This window comes from Nicotiana attenuata, chromosome 5 (assembly GCF_001879085.1).
Source record: "Nicotiana attenuata strain UT chromosome 5, NIATTr2, whole genome shotgun sequence".
NCBI classification, from domain to species: Eukaryota; Viridiplantae; Streptophyta; class Magnoliopsida; order Solanales; family Solanaceae; genus Nicotiana; species Nicotiana attenuata.
Genome location: NC_031993.1, coordinates 47673015 through 47695556, shown reverse-complemented (window position 1 = coordinate 47695556; position 22542 = coordinate 47673015). Strand labels below are relative to the sequence as shown.

Here is a 22542-nt window from a genome sequence, read left to right as displayed (position 1 = left end):
TTTGGGGAATTTTTTTCTCACATCCCTATTCCCTTACTTTGGAAGATAGCCTTTGCAAAGAAAAGAAATAGAAATAGTGGAAGAAGATTGCTTGTGAAACCTATTTTCGATTCGTTTTCATGTAGCAAAATTTCAGATTGTTTTGGGTGATGTTGGTCTTTTGCGTAGTCATTTTTTATGGCAGGTTCTTTTTCTCGTGGTTGATTGGTGGTACAACGGTGGAGTGTTGGTTGTGAAGAAGCTTTGTAGGTGAAGGGTTCGATGACTCTTTAGGTTGACGAATGGATCTGTTTTGATTATTGTTGTTGTGTTTCGCTATTTGGATCTTTAATCGAATTTTGGGGAGGAGACTCAAAGGCTTGTTTGTTGAGAATTTTCGAAATTCCATTGTTGGTCTTGCGAAGAACGAATCTATTGATTTGAAACCTCAAGTTGTTGCTTACATAGTATTAAACTCAGCTGGGTATTGAAATTTAGACTTGAAAATGCAATAAACATTTGTGTTTGAGGATCAAAACTGGAGGGACAGGCAGAGACGCCATTAAAGCTCGCTTGAAGCTTCTGGGTATATTCAGGTTTAGAAGAGAGAACCTACTGTATCTCTTTTCTATGGGTTCCGTATTTTTGTAGGGTAGCCAGTTCTATTTTTCAATAGTTTATTTTCCTATGTGGCACTAGTAATGACGTGGCGTCCTACGTGTAGGAGATTGTATTACACACACTGGTAGCTCATGTCATAACCATTTATTATACACGATTTGAACGAGTGTAAGTGTTCAATTGACAAACTGATAAGTTTGGGAACCGGCATGACAAAGTGGCACAAGTATAAGTGTCATTTAGGCTATTCTGCCTTTAAATAAATGTCTTTATTTACCAAAAAAAAAAGAATTATAAATCTGTGATCTGTTTTTTCCTTTTTTCATTCTGAATCTAATTAAAGAGATTCTTTCGTTTTTTCCACATTAGGGTTCTCGCGAAGTATATATATTTACCGCGAAGCAATAAAAACTTTATTGTACAATTCCCAAGAATTACCCGACTGGTAAAAACAAAGTGGTTCAGTAAAAGTAAAATAGCAGGAGAATGTCGTTTGCAGAATCCAATGGAGTTCACGCCCCAATGCAATCATCCATCGCTTCTGATGGTGGTACGGAACCGTACTACCCTATAATGCCGCCAATTTCATCCTCACCTTCTCCGACGGAAACTTATCAAGTTCCCGCCGATACCGTTGCTCTTCCCGTTGCCGGTGCCGGAGACACGTCGGTGGTTACGGCAGTTACACCAGTGAGTGTGGACCCTATTACTTCAATTGAGCCGGCTAAAAGAAAGCGCGGAAGGCCAAGGAAGTATGTTCCTCCTGATGGTATAATCTCTCCTCAGTCATTGTCGGCGGCGCAGTCCGGCGGTGGATTTTCGCCGCCGGAGGGAATGAAAAAGGGCAGGGGGAGACCACCTGGTTCTGGGCGTAAACAGCAATTAGGTGAATTAGGTAATATACAGCTACATATAATATATGTCTCTGCACATGTATATTATTTAATTGTTGGTTTTTATTTTATTATTATTCTGTAAATCGCTAATATTCTTTTAACCTTTTCCTTGGGTTTCAATTGTTTATATAAATAGCTGATATCTCTTCACATGTATATTATTTAATTATTGCTTTTTATCTAATTTTATGATCACTTGTTCCTTTGCTTTTAGTTGTATATATTATACTACAAAGACTTAGTTTTGTCCACCAATTATTCAATTGATATAAAAGGAAACAAGAAAAAAGAACTCTTTCCCATAAGAAGGTTAGCAGCTTAAGAAACAATAAAAGTACAAATGAATGACCCTAATAATTTGCTTAATACAAGCATTGGCGCAACGGTTACTTCTTATGTGACTTATACGTCAAGAAGGCGGATGCAGTGTTCTCCCTACGGGTAATGGACATAAATATTATGTCAAACTCACTAAAATTTCACCAATACTAAGTTTAGAACACCTTATTGCAAAAGAGCATTGATTTCATTAGTGAGAACATAAATATTGAACCAGAATTTAAATCCTGGATCCATCTCTAGTCCATACACCTCCGCTCTTCCCCTACCTCACACGGGGATTTTGGGGGGGGGGGGGGGGGCACTTCGTGCGCAAGATGAGGGCTCGTTGTGAAATATTCTTCTGCAGAAATGGTTATATCCGCTTCATAAATTATGCAGTACAAAATGATTGCATTCTTTCTTTTTCTGGCTATCCTTCTGTTATCTTCCTGTGTCAAGAAATCATGCTATGATGCTTAATTTTAATTCTTTTGGTTATCTGGCTAGCATTACTGGCCACGTGAAAAAGGGGATGCATTCTATTTATTAGAGTCCTTTTGCAGCAGAAGTCAGTGCTAACGGAAATGATTATGATTTGCTAATGCTGTGTATTCAACTTTGAAGATTTAATTTTTCTGTTTTCTTCTTTGCTAATTTGCCCAAGTTACTCAAGGGAAAAAACTCTTAAAATTCTTGGCTTCCCTGCTACTTTTCTTTTAATTTGGACTTCAAGCGACAAAAGTTCTTTTTAGTCTCATGCTCTTGGTATTTGATGTGATTGAATGCTGACACTTTGTGCTCAGCTGCTTTCATTTTACTAAAGCTTGAGTTACTGATAAGATATTATTTGCAGGATCAGCAGGTGCAGGGATTGGATTTAGACCCCATGTTATCACAGTAAGAGCAGGGGAGGTGCGGCCTTGATTTGTTGTTTATCTCTCTGTCTCAGTGTGTGTGTATTGCTCTTCTTTTTCCTTTTTGTCCATTTTATTCATTTTTTAGTAGATTGGAGAGGGATGGTATGAGCCTTGCTTGTTGTTTTATTTGTCATTGCTTCATGTCCATACTCATTTAATCCTAGATTAATTTTAAGAAAAGAGAACAGAAGAAGCTGATTTTCTGAGTTAAATTCTCGAATGTACTTTCCATTTGACTATAGAAGTTACGAATTTAGGGAGCGTCTTGTTGTCTAACTATGTAGGCGTTTAGATTTTGTCATTAAATATAGCTTTCGACATAAGAAAGTAGCTGAACGGTTTTTCTCTCTTCTTTTTTTTTTTTTTGTAAATTAATCAGAGGTGTAATGTACCACCTAGTTTATTCCCTTACAGATGCTTTTGTTACCTCCCTGGCCCACTATTTATTTTCTGTTGAAGTACATTGGATGTTGCTGTTTCTATCATTACTTTATGTTTGTATTTTGTTTGCTTTCCTTTTAACCTGAATATATGCCTGCTTCGATTTCTTAGTATATTCTGCTTCCATACAAGCTTCATAAACATATTTTTCAGCAGATATATTAGTTTACTAAGTAATGTATTGTTTTCTTGGTGAATTAGTAAGATAACGGTGTGTACAAGTTGAAGGTGTCCTCTGTTCATTTTTTTTTGCGTAAAATTGATATTTTATATGCTAATAAAGCTTCAATGCTGAATGTTTTACTGATACTTTATGGTTGCCTTAAAAATATAACAGTATTATACTCCTAAATCCCAATTTCTTCAGCAAATTTTCTGTTTTGTACATCTTACAATGTTTGATCTATCAGGACCATTACATATTGTCGTCTTTTATATGTGTGTGTGTGTGTTTCCATGCGGCTGTTCTGCATCAATGTTTGCTAAATTATTCACTGGAGATAACGATTACTGGGCCCTCTTGTTTTATTATAGAGCCATTACTAGGTGGTCCCCTTATTTTTTGTGTTGTTACAGTCTGTTTTCCTTGAACACCCCAGTATTCCAGATTGGATGGTCTTCAAATCTGGATTCCAATCCTATAATCAGGAATAAAGCTCCGTGTGATATAACTCTTCATGGAATTCCAGTTCAAATAATAAAATGTGAAGAGAACATGGAGAAAAAACTTGTGTAAGGACCGTTCATCCAACAAATTTGGATATTATCTTCCACTTGTTTGGGGTGGTCCCACTTTATTTTCTTAAACTGTCTGACTATTAAATTTAGTGATCCTTTTAAACAAAGCAACGGACCAGGTAACTAAGGATGACTTGTTTTTTCCAGCATCTAAGTCAAATCTTCTTGGCCTTTATGGAGATTCGGTTTTATGTAGCACAATGATGCTAGATTGTCAGTTGTTCCAGGGCTGCTTGCTTAGGGGTCGATTGGTAGGATGCATTAGATAAAATAAAACATGCATTAGCTTTGTGTATTCATAATACCTTGTTTGGTACACTTTTTGAATCTATGCATTAGTTATGCAAGCATTAGTTATACACCTTATTTGGTATTATCCTATTGATAACTAATGCATAAGAAACCATGGTATTAGCAATGTAATGGGCTTTAATGCATGCATTAGCTTAGTTAAAGACAAAATTGTCCTTCAAAATTTATGCTTGATTAAAATATGTTATTATATTAATGCAAGTTTGAAATAATCCAAAAAAGTGGGAAATAAAATTATATCCCTAGTAAATAAATAAATACTTAGCATATTATATTTTTTATAAATAATTATTTAGTTCTATACTACAATATAGGTAGACAAATCAAATAATTTTTTAAAAACCTTGTTCATATAAAAACATTCATCAACATATGTTTCTTTTAAAAAAATAAAGTGATGAACTAGTTATGAGGGTATTTCTATAAACAAATAATTCTTTTAAAAATTGTGCAATGCTTTAATACATCAAACCAAACAATGGATAAGAAATATGTCACCATATCTAATGCCAGCATAACTAATGCAAGCATAACTAATACCAACATTACTAATAAACCATATTTAGTGATATTCTTATACACTCTACCAAACGACCCCTTAGAGTAGATAGAAACAACATATCTAATTTGGTTTGATCTTCTGCAGTTATGTCTTACTTGAGAGTCCATTTGAGGGCTTAATAGGGTAACATCATCACTGTACTGTTCTTTTTAAAAGTTAAAAGATTCAATCCCCTTGAAATATGGTGTAAATATCTTTCTCTCAAAGGGATATTTTTATTTACATGGATAGCTTTCTACATTTAAAAAGTTATACTGGTTGGTGTGAGCTGCATTCATGTCAATTCAACAAATGCGCTTAGATAGTTTACCATTTAAAGGGTAGGGAGATAAAGAAACATAGGGCTCGCTCCGTCCCTTTTTATATGATGGTATTTGACAAGATATGGACTTCAAGATGTTAAATTGCTTATAATCAATGAAGCTGGAATGAAGACCATGAGAGTCTAGGGCTCGAATCTCAACAGAGACAAAAATGCTAGGTGATTTCGTGCCATCTGTCTAAGTTTTGGTGGACAGAAATACCTGTTACCTATATTGGTGGGAATATGTAGTTATCTAGTAGAATAGCCAAGGTGCAGCAAGCTGGTCCGGACTCTGTCTTTATTAACAGAAAAAAAAGTAATTTAAAGTGAGATTTTACAGAGAAAACATTACATAAAAAGTTTAAAAATTTAAGAATGTAATGAATTTTGAGTTCCTGAAAGTTGTATAGAAGTTGAATCATCTCAAACACTTAAGATTGTCCCAAATGATAAAGGTGTCATATAAAGTGGGACAGAGGGAGTATTTGTGATTCTCCTTATTCTATAACTCTAAAATTAGTTGCTTTTATATGTTTGAAGATCCAATTTAGTATCTTTTTTCTTCTCAGGATGTATTGGCAAAACTGATGTCATTCTCTCATAGTACCTCGCAAGCCGTCTGCATTCTGTCAGCAAATGGCTCCATATCTAATGTGACACTTCAGCAAGCAGCAATATCGGGTGGAACTGTAACATATGAGGTTCGTATTGCCTTGTGCATCTTATACTAATTGTTTGCTTATATGGTTTGAAGGAGTTAATAGTATCTTATTAATACACGTTAAGCGATGGACATAGCTTTGAGATATTATCAGATATGAACTTGCCACACAAATTTCATAGGTGAGTCTACCGTTGACCTGTTTGAAAAAAAAAAAAAAAAGAGGTCTGTGGCTGACCTGTGTTGTGTCTTTTTAGTCAGATGTGAATCACTTAGTGAAGTGTTAAACACTTTGCTTCAAATGTCCAGTGGAAATAATTCACAGCTGCTTTATTCTTCCCATGGCTTTGAAGATGTATTTTTTCCCTTCTTAAGGCGTTATTACTTGCTACTTCCTCAGGGACAGTTTGAGATCCTGTCTCTGTCTGGTTACTTTCTTCTCTCGGAATCTGGTGGTGAGCGCAGCAGGACAGGTGGTTTGAGTGTGTTACTAGCTGGGCCAGATGGCCATGTTCTGGGTGGTGGTGTGGCAGGAGTTCTTACAGCAGCATCCGCTGTACAGGTGTTACATGACTTTAAATTCCATATATTCTCTCTTATTTTCGATACATTCTGAATTAATTATGTTGTAAATCTTTGGTACTAATTCCTAGCTTTCTTCTCCTTACATTCTGTTTGTGATAGTCTCTTATTACCCTTGATATTCAGAATTGTCAAAAGAAGAATGTCATCTTTTGTGACCTTTGTTTGTTGCAGGTTATTGTTGGTAGTTTCGCAATGCAAGGTCAAAAGCAGTTAAAATTGGATCATTCTGATGCTTGTGGCATGCCATCCACAATGGCCTCTGGAGCATCAGCGGCTAAAAGCCCATCATCGCTCGGAACTGTAAGCGAGTCCAGTGGTGAGCCCGTGAGCCCTCATAATCAGCTTGTTGAAACTTCAAATAATAGTCCTCCTATAGTTGCAAATAACTTGCCCTGGAGATAACTCAATAATAGGAGTGTTTTCCCTTATTTCAATTACACTGTTGAGAATTTGTGTTGATAAATTTAGGAAGCCAACCATTTTGTTGGTTTAGAATTTCTTTTTTATTGTATTAGCATCGTTGTGTAGACATTTTTGGATATTAAACATACCCTATTGCTATCATTTTTTAATATATGGGTACATTATTCTGTGAAAAGGCATGACTCCAAGTTGTTCGAGAATAGTGGTGTTGAGCTCTCACATATTTGACTTAGGATTCGATTATTTTATGTATCAATCGTTACATCTCTGACAACTATGGAACTACAGCCAGTCTGGTGAGATATAAAGCTCCTTAGCAATCCCAGAAGTAACGATCTAACGAATATACTTTTTTCCTATAATTCTTTTTAGTCTAATGATCGTCACATTCTCCTAAAATGAATATGAGTAGCTAAATTTATACTTAGCTGTAATTTCCCCGAGCAATTTTATATGAAATCGAGCTCAAACTAAGACAGCATTATTTCAAAACAAAATATTACAACTAGAAATTTATGATACTGCATAACAAGGAATTCCAATGAATCATGTCAAATATCGTTTTCTACAAAAAAAAAAAAAAAAGATTTCTAAAAACATGTATGCACTGCTCCAGAAGCGCACTCTATAGTATAATAATAAGAGGTAAAAATTGAGTGAATGGATGTTATAAGTCTAATCTTGTTCCGTGGGCATCTGAAAGCGGCAAATAGGGCAATAATGGCTTGTCTCTAACCACTTGGTAATACATTCTCCATGAAACATATGAGAACAAGGCATGCAAAGTATGTCAGCATTATCAGATTCCTTCACAATTAGTTCATCTAAACACACTGTACAACATTCATCTTTGCTACTATATCTTTCTTCATCAATCTCCATCTTCTTTAGTAATTTCATTGATGACTTACTAGCTGGCACCATACGATTTGATAACGCTATTTCTTCTTCTGGAACCAACATCCTTCCCATACAAACATTCACCAATTTTAAATCCACACATACATCCAACTTTTGACGTCCCTTGTTTGAATCAAGTTTAATGATATGACGCACTTCCCTCATTGTATTTTCTATTATAGAGTTGCGTCGATCTTGAAACGCCACAGTATTCCAATTTCTGATAATAAGTTTTGAAATTTCTTGGTAGAATCTGTCGTCGGACATGTAAACAGAATGGGTGAGATAAATAGTGGTTGGTGTGGTTTTCTCTTCCCAACTACGTAAGAGCAAGAGCAGTGGTTCTTCAACTTCTTCTGTTAACAAAATATAATGTCGTTTACTTAAGGAAAACTGAATGCCTAAAAGGGGTAAAGAAGAAGAAGAAGAAGAAGATGGATTAGTGTTAGGAGTATTCAGTTGTGTAATGGTGCGGTTTGATGTCAACATGTGCCTGCGGCATACAAAGTTTCTGAGCGACATATTGGTTTACTTTGGAATATTTAAGGTGCTTCAATCTTATTTATACTAGTTATTTGAGAACAAATTCAGAAACCTAATTTGATTTTGATATGAAAAAGGGTTTATGTGAAACGTGTTTTCCGTATCCAAGATGGAGAATGAGTTCACCATTTTGGTAACACTTTAGGAAACTATATATAAGGTAATTATATTATGCATAGGAATAGGAAAAAATATCAAATGCTGTTAGCTTTTTGCTTACGGAAATAAAGTTACCTCAATTGTTTCTTTAGCCGTGTTCTTGTAATAAATGGGGAATTGTGATATTTATTGCAAAAGCCCCAAGTAACTCTACATTTTTAGTAATGCTAAGTAACTCTACGTTTTGAATATCGTAACTAATTCACGCCGCTAACTTAATTGTAAAAACTTTTAACTTAACCTTTGTTGACCTTTTTTCTTTTATTAATTTTGCTGACTTTCTTTTTCTTCCTTTTTATTTTAGGCATAAAATATGATATTTTCTTGCCATCCAAATATTCTCCTCTTTGTTCGTCAAAATTTTAGAAACCTTCCCCTGCTACCTCAGTTTCTCTCCAGTTGTAGCTTCTTAATTATCTTTAATATTACATGTTGTTTTACATTGATTTAAATAGCTAATAAAATACAGTGGAATATGAATATGAATATTTAATATAATATTTTGAATATGCATGTAAGCTTGAGTTGATGTATGAATATTTAATATAATATTTGGAACATTATTTGTCCATTTTCTATAGAGATCAAAAAGACGAATAACTCGAATCGAAGCCAAAAGTTGATTAAATCAAATGTTTACTCTATTTGGACCGTGTAAATAGCAATGCATCTAGTTTCAAAGCAATGTGACACCCGGACCATGTAAATAGCAATGCACTTCCCCCAATCCTAAGCTATGTAGTTAACCAATATAACCACGGGATTTTTACACAAATAGCCGGTCGGATTCATTGTTTACTTTTCCTAGCTGGTATACATAGATTATACATTGATTATATACTGTTATATGCATCTTATGCATGAATTATACATATATTATATGTTAGCTGACTTTTTTTAATTCAAGACGTTGGGTTAACGGCTATTTAGGTTAATTCTTCGAAGAAAATCATAAAAGACATCATATGGTTAAAAATTTCAGAAAACAAATCAAAACCTAACAAACGCGAGATCTTTTGTAAAAGAGAAATTTTCATAGAGCACTATCTTTTAGTGGTAATTAGCTATCTATAGATACCATTTGCTATATTACGGATTGTAGATACGTTTTCTTTTGTTATAAGATGTATTAGATGTATTTAAGCTAAGCTACTGTATTCATGAATACAGTAGCAAAAATAGGCGTGAATCAGGGAAGTCCAGCTAATCAGTTGTTGTATTCGAGTGTATTCGACTGTATTCATGGCATGAAACATGGGATTGCAGCTGGACAGATTATTGTATTCGAATGTATTCACGGCGTGAAACAGGGGATTGCACTGTTTTTAAGCGGAAAGTGAATCAATTAACATAATAGACTCCTAATATAACTCAACAAACTCAATTACAACACACAAATTTTGTATTTCCAGTTATAAAAAAGATTCTCAACCGAAAAATACCCCAAAAATATAGCAATCTTCAGAGAAATTATATAATACATCCGAATACATAAATTATATTAATTAAAAAAAAACATATGAATACATTCATGGCATATAGCGAGACAGTGAATACAATGAAATACATAGAATACAGCGGGATACATTGAAATACAATGAAATAAAAGACAATAAATACAATGAAATACATGGATTACAGCGAGATACATTGAATTACAATGAAAAAAAAAGACAATGAAATACATGAAAATACAGCGTGATACGTTGAAAATATATTGAAATATATTAACAGCAAAATCAAGTTGGTCAGCCCCAAACCCCGTCGTCTTTGTTCAAGAACAAACCCTAATTTTCGGCGAATCCGGCGTCGAGCAAAAACCCTGAATCGCCACTATAAGAGTTAATGATGTCTACACCCCACTGGGAGATACTCGCCACGAGTCATCCATCACGTTAGCCATGTATTATGGTCGTATTTTACCAATAGAGTTTAATGATACAATGTCTGGAATTAACTAGCTTGAATAATTCGAATCTGAGCAAGTAAAGACAACAAGGGGATAAAGAACCATCTAGGGAAAGATTTTATGATTCCACGAGCCCGAATCATACTTAGAACCTCAACTTTGTCAGCTTAGACACACCCATTAATGGGACTTTGTCGATACCTGGTTTAACAAAGGTCGCCGTCAAGGAGCAGCCTGAAAGCATAGTTCAGGAAATTGAAGATATGGTTCGATTTCGACATTGATTAAGAGCCCCAGACCACTGACAATGAAAATTTCGTTCGATAATGAAGATGAATCAGTAGAGAATCATGGTTGTATTCATGGAGAAAGACTGGCATTAGAGAGAGAGGGTGGAGAAAAATCTGAAGAATGAGAGAGAAAATAATACAAAGCATATTTTACGGCTTAAGGGTAGGAGGTGACCATAAATAGATATTTGGCTATAAAAATCAAAAGGTAGCTATAGAAGATAATTTTTTAAAAGGGTATTTATTTAAAATAAATAAGGTATCAACGTTTGCTACAGGAGGTAAAAATTCCTTTCTAGAATAAGGGGTCCAAATAATTAGGCTGATATTTGTTTGCACAAGAAAGGGATCACATATACGGGCCTATCAAATTAGTTCCCAAATTAAGATGGGCCTACCCATAAACAGTTGGCAAAATGAAGAATTGGGCCCAGTGAAGCGAAGGTTTCCTGAATGGTCAACTTCTCATATGTCTCTGTCTTACAAAAAGGAAAGGAAAAGTTAGTACATAAAAATCTTGTGTATGCCTCATAAAAGAGCCCATTGTGGTCAACGAATTGACCTAAGCTAACCCGTAAGAAAATATGGGCCTTGTATGAAAATGAGAGTTGAATACATGATAGGAGAGAGACAACAAGCTGGTCCAATAGATGCACGGAAAATAGAGTGAGAAAAAAATTTACTCTGCATTCAATATTTGTACCAAACATATAATTATACAATGCATTTATATAAACTCTTACTAATTATTATTAAGTTGATGTAAATTTCCATTTTAACATATAATATAAATGATCGTCGAGATTCACTATTATATACCCACCGATTATTTTTAATTCAAGCGATTGACCGGCTATGTATGCTAATTCTTCTAATTCTAATGGCAGTCATAACCAATAATCAGGGAGGAACAGCTCATACCATGACATGTGAAGGCGCCCACATGGAAACAACTCCATGCCATCTTTGGTGTCCATGACAAACCGACGTAGTCGCCAGCAGGCCCAATTAGAGTCGCCAGCCCAGATCCACTAGACACTTTTTACATACAAAAGAATTTTTTTTTTCAAAAAAAAAAAAAAATTACCTATTTATACTAGGAATTTTTACATTCCTATGCCACATAGAAAATCTTTATACCCTTAATGTTTAAGGTTTGATTTAACGGGACGGAACGACATTTAAGCGGGACGGTGGCAGGACGGGACGAAACGGGACGGGACAGACGGGACGAAATGGTCGTCCCATCCCGTCCCGCTAACAAACGGGATGGGACGGGACGGGACGGGTTCGTGGGCCTTAAGTGTATTTTTTTTAATAAAGAAAACGTCTAGTTTTTTGAAAATTACTATGTTTTTAAAGTTTGCAACGACTAGATTTTTGACTTATTTAATAAACTTAAATGTTACTATGTTAAAACGAAAATTAGAAAACTAAGTAAAGAATTTTAAAATATTAAAACAAAAGACTTGTAATGAAATATTCTAGTAATTATAAATTTATAATAGAGTTATAATTTATTTAATATAATTTCAAAGTATTAACTATTAAGTAACTAAGACAATTCATAAAAATAATTCAACGCTTAGAGCCTTTTATTTTATTAATAGAACTTTCAAATCTCAAATACAAATATAATTCTTTTGAAGAGCACATAATCTACGCAGCCACCTTCTAGGAAGGGTTCTGTTTGAACTAGGCCTCTTAGTAGCCAATTACAAATTATCATACTAATGTTTGTAAGCTCCTGTATAGCTTCTTTGTAACTTATCAATAATATCTCTCGGACATTCTACTGGAATTAGCAATGTTGATTGATGTTCCATGAGCTCCATGCCGTCATCGCTCCCAGTGGTAAGTATCTCATTGTATTCTTCTTCTTTCCTAGTGGTTAATTTTTCAAAACCAAGATTTCTTCTTTCTGAATTAATCCAATCTCTGAATAATACGGAAATCTCTAGACCGTCCTCCGCTAATGAATGTCTATGATCTCCAATTTGAAATCTTGTTGCGCTAAAAGCACTCTCCGATGCTACTGATGATGCTTGAATAGACAGGATATCTCGGGCCATAATTGAAAGTGTTGGAAAAGCCTTGCCACGCTCCCTCCACCATGACTAAAGTTGTTCCTTGCCTTCTTCGTCTTTAATATTTTCCAATCCTTGATTAAGATAAGAATCAAGTTCATCATCATTAGAGGAATCAAAACCTGTTATATCATCCATATCTTCCCATAAAACTTCTGCTCCAGACTTAGAAGTAGAAGGAGCAGTTTCAGTATCAGTTGCTCCAAATACTTGACGAATTAATTTGAAGTTTGAAAGTTGCTCCAAAAAATTTGCCCAAATACTTAAAAGTTGAAACTTGAAAGATATCACTTGATACTTGATAGTAACAAAATTGAGAGAATAATATAGAATATAGATAGGATATTAGAATGTAAGAGATTTGAGAGAGAAGATTGATTTTTTGTGGGAAAAAAAAGAAGAATGGGCGGTATTTATAGTAGAAAATAGGGTCAAAGTGTAATTTAATAAACTTAGGGGTTATATTAAAAGTTTGGGGGGGTAGGGGGGAGGGGTAGGGGGGGGTGGGGGTAAGGTAGGGTTGGGTTTTGGGGGGTAGGTAGGGNGGGTATTTATAGTAGAAAATAGGGTCAAAGTGTAATTTAATAAACTTAGGGGTTATATTAAAAGTTTGGGGGGGAGGGGGGGAGGGGAGGGGGGGGGGGTAGGAGGTGTTTTGGGGGGTGTAGGGGCTGTTTGGACCGTTGGCAACGGCTATTTTTGCCATTTAAGCCGTTGGCCAACGGCTAGTTTTTTAAAAAAAAAAATAATTTCTTGCGGGACGCGGGACGGGACGAAACGGGACGGGACAAACGGGACGAAATGGCCGTCCCGTCCCATCCCGTGTCCCGTTTAACATTGGCCCATCCCATTTAACTTGAAGCGGGACGGGACGGGATGGGACCGGGATGGGACGCGAGACGGGACGGGACGGCCCGTCCCGTTGGACAGCCATAAATTCTATACCATAATTAATTAAGGGTATAATTAATGAGGCGTTTTTTACTCCTTAATTAAAGGATTTCAGTATATCCCAGCCCCACCCACGTTTCTCTCTCCTAACCCCTCAGCCCCACCCACATTTTACCCATACCCACGTTCTTTTTACCATTTTCCATCTTCTGAAACCACCCAATCCCCTCTAAATTCATAGAAAATTGAAGAAACCCTTCAACAAAGTTGGTTCCCCATTTTACTCCAATTGAAGTTCATCAATGAAGAACAACAAAGCTTCGAAACAAAGTCCTAAAAATTCAGCAGTAACTGATATCCCCTCATTTGATTTGGGTGTTTTATCCCCAAAATCGCCCAAAAAGCAAGGCAAATCTCCACATGCAATTGCAGAGAGTACTCATAGTTCGTCTCCCCGACAAATCAGAGCCGAGATGAGAACCAAACAAAAACTTGATGTAGATGCTGGAGAAACTTCTACACCAGTCAAACAAGTCAAACGAAAAGGAAAAGAGATTTCTGTAGACGACGACTTTGTAGAAGAGGTCCCTAATCTTCGAACAGGAAAGAAATCAAAGGTGTCTTCTGGTTCGAAAAATCTAAAAGTGAAGAAACATTCCAAAAATTACCGTAAAATTGTTCGGAACCAATCATTGGCGAAGGTAAACATTTATTAGTTTCGTTTCTAATTTTTTAGTTTGGTTTAGGATTGTAAAATCTGTGTTATACGTGTTTTAGACAAGTGTATATTAATTGTCTTAATTTTGAAGATTATTTGTAGTTGTGATGTTCTGCCTTTATAGTTGTAGATATTTTGTAGTTTTTTTGTAGTTATACTGTTAGGTAACTTGTACTATTTGAAGCAGAATTGTAGAAAATGCTTTAAATTATAGATATTATGTAATTATTTGTAGTTATGTTGTAGATAAAATGTAGATGAATTTATCCTTTTTATGCATTTTATTAATGTGAATAAATTTATTATTTGTGCAGAATGGACAGTTTTTTGCCCCACATAATGTTGATTATGGGGTGCTTAGATTCCACACTTTGTGTGATCCTAGTATTCCCAGCCAGATTAAAGAGCTTCTATCCTCAAATGGGCTGAATCTTTTCAAAAGACGTGTTTTGGATACTTACTGTCTCTTCCCACCATATGCATGCAAAATCAAGCCATTCATCTTCTGATGAAGTATGAATTGACCAAATTCAATGCATCATATTTTTCTGTACAGTTAAAGGGTGAAACATTAAATTTTGGATTGTGTGAGTTTGCATTAATTACTGGTCTAAGATATGTTACCCAGGTTACTGATTTTGGTTATACTCCTACTTATGTTAGCAAAATAATGAGCAGTTATTTCCCTAACAAATTAAGAGTGGAGAAGTCTTATTTGAAACAGATAGTAACCACTAAATCCTGGGTAAACGATGAGGATGCGGTGAAGTTGTGCATCCTTTATCTTTTAAAAAATTTCATTTGTCCTTCGGACAAAGATCATGTTTCTTTTGTAGATCACTTTAGGTTCTATTTGGTAGAATCTGGGCAGTATGAGTCATATTCATGGGGTATTAAATCTTTCACCCAGATGATGGAATCTGTTAGGCACACACTAAATTCGTATGTACATTCTTATCTCATACGGGGATGCTCACCAGCATTGCAAGTATGGCTTTATGAGTGTTGCTCTACTGTCAGCACTGATCTAGCTACGAGGTGTTCTAACTCAATACCTCGCATACTAAGATGGTCAGCTAGTAAGGGGCAGATTTGGTTACCTGCCTTTGAAGAGAAGATGATAAAGCCTGAGTGGATAAAGGTAAAGTTTCCTTTTTTATGATCATACAATTACCTTCAAAATATATACAATTATTCTACATTGTTTGCCTTGATCAAACTAATTTATTGTTCCTCATTCAGTTTACCAACATAGTTGAATCTGGAGAAGAGATTGCAGTGTGGATTTTGCCCGACAAAATTGAGTACAAAGTTCAAGAAGGTGAACAAACATCTAGGTTTCCCAATGCTGATCCTCCTACATTGGAACCCAAACAAACAGATGGAGAAGAGGACACGGAGTCTATTGCTGAGAAGATCAGCAAATTAGAAAAAGGAATTGCGCAAGTAATACATATAAACTACAATATGTCTACAATTTATCTACAATATATCTACATTTCATAAACTGTCTACCAAATATCTACAAATTTTTAAATTCTAATATATATCTTTATATAATTGCATATGTTTTTGCATTGTATGTTAGGACATATTATGAAGTTGACAACTTACTATATTGTAACTTGTAGGTTGATGGAAAGCTTGAAGATTTTAGGAAAGCTGTCTTTGTAGAACTCGATAGCCTTCGAGTGTTTATAAATGATTCTGTGCCGACTGTTTTGCAAATGATAAACAGTAGAATGTGCAAGATGATGCAAAGGTAAGATCTGACTTTTATTTTTATAGCAAAACAATTTATATATTTTTAAAATTCATACAAACTAACATAAAACATTCAGTTTGCTGGCAGTTCAACAAAAAATAATGACCCACAAAAAGACTTGAACAATGAGCATTTTCAGTTCTATATTGGGGAACAAGTGCAGGCCAGCACCACCAAAACAGGTATCTACAAAATACCTACAAAGTATCTACAATTTGTGTTAGTGAATATACAACATATCTACACTTATCCACATATTATCTACAATTTTGATAGTTTATATGCTACAACTTTCAAGCCACCATTATCCAGTATTATTTACCATTTTTAGTTATAAAACAGAACATGTTGAAGGTGTAGTTGGTCAAGAAAATCTTTTATCACGTGGTGATTTATATACACATTTTCAAGTTGCAGCTGATGAAGACAAAGCAGGTATCGTACTGTCATTCAGAGATATTTTCTTGTTGTTTATAAATTTCAACATTCTTGTTAAGTAAGATATGAATTGTGTTACAGTGATGGAAGATATCAATGCACAGTCCCCAATTCACGGAGTGACAGTAGCAGCTCAAACCGAGCAGGTCATCGAGGAAGATGACAATGAAGGTGCAGATGCAGAGTATGTGGATCTAGGTGATTCAGAAGGATCAAGAGTTGAGAAGAATGGGGTCACACTAGATGATTTTGAGTTGCCCGACAACTTATCCCAGTTGGTTATGTTTGGCGAGCCCATACAAGATGATGCAACACCTATGCATCCGGGGAGAATAAGGCATCCGGAAAAGCATGCCCGATCACCATTTATCCCTCTATACAGTTATGGGGGCAGCAGCTCGGTTGGACCTAAAATTTTCTACCTAAAGCACCCTTTTACTACTGTTATTGGCGAAAATGTAGATTCGGATGTTTTAGAGAACTTCAGAAAGTGGTTATACCACTCTATTAACAAAGGTTCAAAGAGGTATGAATGCATAATTTGACAATTGCTTTTCAGCATTTATCTTTTACATATCTAATTCAATCTACAATTTTTTTTTGTCATTTATTTGTTGTCACAGGAGGAAGGCTCCGTTTTCTATAAAGGATAACCAAATTAAGCCTTGGTTAGACCTTGGAGTGGAAAATGTTGATAAGAAGGAATGGTTCTATTCCCTGGCTCACCCCGGTCAAGTCCTCAATGACTCGGTAAGTATCAAGGAGTCTATTTCCAATATATAATTTGTAGATATCTTGTCTTCTGTTTTCTAGTTTAATTGTATTTATTTTATACATATCTATAATATATGAAGATGACTAGTAGTATAAATTGTATATATGATGTAGACATAAATCTAAATGTTGTGTTGTAGTTTAAATTGTAGAACTGTTCTTAGATATCATTTTATATTTTTTGTTTCTGTTTTGTAGTTAATTGTAGTTATATGTAGATTATTTGAAGTTGGCTTGTTGTTTTATATGCCAACTATTTTTGGTTGCAACACTTTAGTATTTTAGTGTATTACTTGAGGAAAAGAGGCAAGTATGGCCCCAATAACACGACCAAGTTTACCACAACGGATTGTGTGTTCAAGACCAGGATAGAACAAATTTATGAAAAGTTCATAAATTCACCTCCAGAAAAGAGGTATTCTGTTGTTAAACCCCAAGATGTTGTTGCAGAATATATTTTGGGGTATAGACTACTTGCCAATGTTGCATGGGATTAAGTTGACTATGTGATCATGCCCGTCAATATTGTAGAAAAGTTCCATTGTTTTGGTTGTTTTCGACATTGCAGACAGGCAACTTTATGCATATGATTCCATGGTCTCTTCACACAACCATCAAGCTCTTGAATCCTGTGTTGATAAGTTTTCTGTTATTATCTCTTTGTATTTGTCATGCACTGGTTTCTATGGGAAGTATAAAGACATTAACTTCATGACTACAAAGGCATATATCGAAAAACTAGTTACCGACCCTCTTAACATTCAGTGGCTCGTTGGAGAGATTCCACAGCAAAAAGAAGGGTCATTGTAAAAAATCTATTCTCTCTTTCTATGCATTTAATTCTTTTTTTATTTCTAATCATTTGGTAAATATTTTTTAAATTTTGTATTCTGCAGCGATTGTGGTGTATTTGTTGCTGCCTTTGCGGAGTATGTTAGCCTTGGAGATTTGTCAATTCCCGCAGAAGACCTTTCTGATATTGACCAACATCGTAGACGCTATGGAGCGCTCCTATGGGACTATGCTACAAAGAAGCAGGAATGGTGATTTTACCTCCAGTTGTTTAATATTTACAGCACTTGTTCTTCATTATATTAAACGTAGTTATTATGTTGTCAGAATACAAATTATCTACAAAAAAAACTTCAAATTATCTACAATCTGGAAACACTGAATGTTGAGATTCTATATAATTTTATAGTTGAATATGTATATAATTTGTAGGGACTTACCTCCAGTTGTATTTAATTTCTGTATATAACTTTCAGTTCAAGTTAAATTAATTTTTTTAAACTTGTAGTTATATTGTAGATAATAAATATTAACTGCTATGTACAGAATGTAAAAAAAAATGGAGGTAGATGCTTGACACAATACAGAAAAACATGTTAACAAACACAGAAACAAATTGAAGTTAACTACATTATCATCTTTAAAAACTTAAACGATTACACACAAAATTCTGTTAACTTGAACACACTAACAATTGTTTTGAAATACTATTCTAACTACATGATATATTTTTTTTGGGTGCATTCTTGCAAGATCTTTTGTTATGCCCTTCACCTCCATAGTTTCCACATGAAACCTTGTACTTCTTTGACTTTAATTCATCATATGTTTTGTATCTTTCCTTTTGAGGTCTTCCTTGCTGCTTTTTCTCTCCCGTAGGTGGATTTACTACTTCATCAGATATATGTTGTGGTACATTCCATTTACTTTCATCAGGAAGGGGATTTACTGGTATTTCATATGTACGCAGTAGGCTCTCCCTTGTGTAATACGGAGAGCAATAGTTTTCATATCCTTCATTCCTGTCACTTAAAGCTGCCAAAGCATGCGCACATGGAAGTTCATCAAGTTGGAACTGGCCACAAGTACATTTCTTGCTTTCAAGACACACAATGTACCGCTTCACACCATCTATCGCAGTATGGATATGATCTGTTGAAGCCCTCACCTACAATTACATAACAAACAGAAATAAAAATATTTACAATCATAAAAATATATTATCTATAATTTATCTACAACTTATCTATAATTTATCTACAAATTATCTACAATCTACAAATTAACTACAATTTGTCTACAATTTATCTACAATCTGGAAATATTGTATATTAAAAAATTATTTTTCTGCACCAAATAAGCAGATCTTACCCTAAGTTTCTGAGATAATGTACTGTTTTTCTCCAATTCTTTGTTGAATTTGTACCCAAGTTATGTGAAAGTACCCTTTGCCTTCAATAACTTCTCTTTCGTCCAACGTTCAAAAAGTGTCCTCATATACTCTAATAGGTCAAATATTGGCAGCTCTCTTGCATATTTTGTTACAGCATTCAACGACTCTGCAATGTTTGATGTCATAGTCCAAGTTCTATTCACCGTTGCATGTACTCTTGACCATCTATGATAGCCAATATCATAGAGGTATGATTTAACACGCGGGTCTATCTCTTCAATCTTCGACATCCTTTCATTAAATTCATCCTAACTGTATGACCCTGCTGTGGCAAAGTACAATTCATTTAATTGTAGATGACCCTTCTTGAACTTTGCCCTTATATTTGTCCAAATATGCCACACGCAAGAATAGTGTGGCACGCCCGGATAGACAATTGATGTTGCCTTCAGGATACTCTCATTCCTATCTGAAACAACACACATTAAAATTCATTCACCATATGCTTGCTTGAATTGCTCAAAAAACCACTTTCACGATGCGTCGTTTTCCGAATCAACCACAGCATATGCCAAAGGCAATATTGTACCTACATTATTAGTAAAAAAATAATTAACTGGCAGCTTTTGAAAATGCATATAAAAACACAAATACATATAAACTATAATATATCTATAATGTATCTACAATGTATCTTAAAATTTATAAACTGCCTACAAAATAATTACAATTTTACCTGATGCATCCATTGTGCTTGCTGTCAGCATAATCCCCCCGTAAGTTGTCTTTAAGAATGTCCCATCAACCACTACTACTGGTCTACAATATTCCCAATCACTTATTGATGTACAAAGAGCAACAAATGCATATAAGAAGCATTCATCTGTTGTCTTCTTCAATTTAACAACTGAACCAGGATACGTCTTCTCAAGAATATAAAAATATTTTGGTAATTTATTGTAGGAGTCAGCCGGATGACCTCTCAATAACTGTAAAGCCTTTTCCTTTACTCTTCATGCTTGCATGTAGCTTAGGTTCACTCCGTGTTGGGACAACATGTCAGTTTGTATGTCCTTTGGTGTGTAAACTGTCTTAGGATCACAATACTTTGGTTGAAACTCCTGATCTTGAACATTGCAGAATCATTAATTGATGTTACCCTGAAGTGCCAATTATAATTTTCTGCAACGCATATAAGCCAGTAGCTACAAAAAAATACATTTATAATACAGGTTATCAATGTAGATGTAACAAAAGCACTGTTTTAACATAAAGTAACACACTATATAATATAACTACTTTTCATCTACATATCACAAGGAAAATACTGCTTGTAATGATCTTTTCACCATTAATACCTTCATACCTTCTGTGGCTAGATCTTTTAACCCTGAATTGGAACTTGTGCATGACAGAATAGTGCCTCATTGCATTTGCAATTGTTTGCTTGTCTTGATACACTTGTCCTTCTTCGATAACACTTTGTGTACCTTCAGTTATTATTTCACTTTGATATTCCTCTATGACGGGAGAGGCTGGCATATCAAGTAACTGTTTTGTCCCAGGCGAACCTGCATGAAAATAAAGATAAACAGCGTCATTACAATTTTGTAGAATATTTGTAGATAAATTATAGATGAAGAAAAAATTTTGTAGTCAACATTTTCTCAACATGGATTGTAGTTTAATTGTAGTATAAATGTAGTAATTTTGTTGATAAGCATGAAAATAATATTGCTTTATACATCCTAAAACTGATGTGTAGTTTATTTGTACATAAATGTAGGAATTTTGTAGATATTACCCTAAAATCAAACTTCCATAGAATTTGAAACATAACAAACCTGCACTTGTGTTCTCATTTGCAATAGTCAATTCCATATTAAAATCTCGTACACTTATAAGTAACGGATACGATCCTAAGTTTTTATTCTTCTTTTTTGTCTCCATATACACACGAACCCCCATATTGTTCCTAATCTCCATTGGAGGACAATTCTCATTCACAATGTATTTGATTTCTACAATTTTTTCCGAAGTATCAATCAGTAATTGCTCTGCAATTGTAGAAATCAACATACTGTAACTTGCATCCTCATCGAGCACAATGCCATCAACCTGAAAATCTCTAAATCTGCCATAGTTATCCCAATTCCCATTAAAATGTAGCATGATTTGGATATGGTTGTGTGTCGTTGCTAAGGTATTGTTCAAAATTTTGTCTTGATTTTTTGGATTAAGAAAAAAAGACGAAGAACAGAGAATCGGCAGAATTGATTTCTACAATTTGACTTGAATTTGTTGATTTTTTGATTAGTGGATTGAGGAAAAAAGTCGATGAACTGAGCTTTTGCAGAACTGAAATGTACAATTTGAAATTGAGCTTCTGATTTCGACGAACTGAGCTTTTGATTTGTGGCTTAAGGGAAAATATCGAATAATAGAGGTTTTGCAGACGGAAATCCTTTTATCTTCAATTTAAAATCAATTAGAATATTCTGTTCCTTGATTTTAGCGCGCCTAATTAGCATTCAGCTACTAATAATTAGTATTTAATGAATGATATAACAATTGTAGAAAAAGTGTGGACAGGGCGGGTTAATTAGAAACTTTGCACATATTTGGTAATAAAGTTTCATATATGGTATAGGAAGGAAAAATTCTCTTTATACTATGTAAGAAATCCTACCTAAGTTTTAACTTAATTACATGATTAAATATAATTTATCAATTATATGCAAAGTAATTTTAAATGTGTATCCCCTTATATTTGAAATTGAATAAGGGATATACTTGCTCTCTCTCTCTCTCTCCTTCCCTGTTCTTTTCTCAATTTTTCCTTCTTTGATGTTCTCTGATTTTATTCTTTTTTGTTATATATAGTTTTAATGAAATTTATCAATGGATTTCAATCGTTTTACTATAGAATTTTAAGTTAACAATTTTCTTTCATGTTGACAGTTGGTGTTCGAATTAAAATTATCAATCAATAAAATTTGAAAGTATTTGACTCTCCACCATTGACAACCATTAAAAAGCTTCGAAGGTTTGAATTCAAACTTGAGCTTTTAAAACTATTAGTTGCTTGGATTGGGTTGTTGCAAACAATTGGGAATATTATTT

General features: G+C 34.6%; 2 protein-coding genes across 2 annotated transcripts; one reads left to right on the top strand and one right to left on the bottom strand.

Moving 5' to 3' along the window:
* Window positions 935–6935, top strand: LOC109225784 (AT-hook motif nuclear-localized protein 10-like). Its single transcript, XM_019390562.1, has 5 exons — window positions 935–1495; window positions 2671–2729; window positions 5661–5792; window positions 6153–6314; window positions 6509–6935. The coding sequence occupies exons 1-5, from the start codon at window positions 1087–1089 to the stop codon at window positions 6737–6739; spliced, it is 993 nt and encodes a 330-aa protein (XP_019246107.1). The 5' UTR covers window positions 935–1086; the 3' UTR covers window positions 6740–6935.
* Window positions 7436–8210, bottom strand: LOC109226388 (probable E3 ubiquitin-protein ligase RHG1A). Its single transcript, XM_019391166.1, has one exon. It carries the CDS (start codon window positions 8180–8182, stop codon window positions 7436–7438), a length of 747 nt encoding a protein of 248 aa, XP_019246711.1. The 5' UTR covers window positions 8183–8210.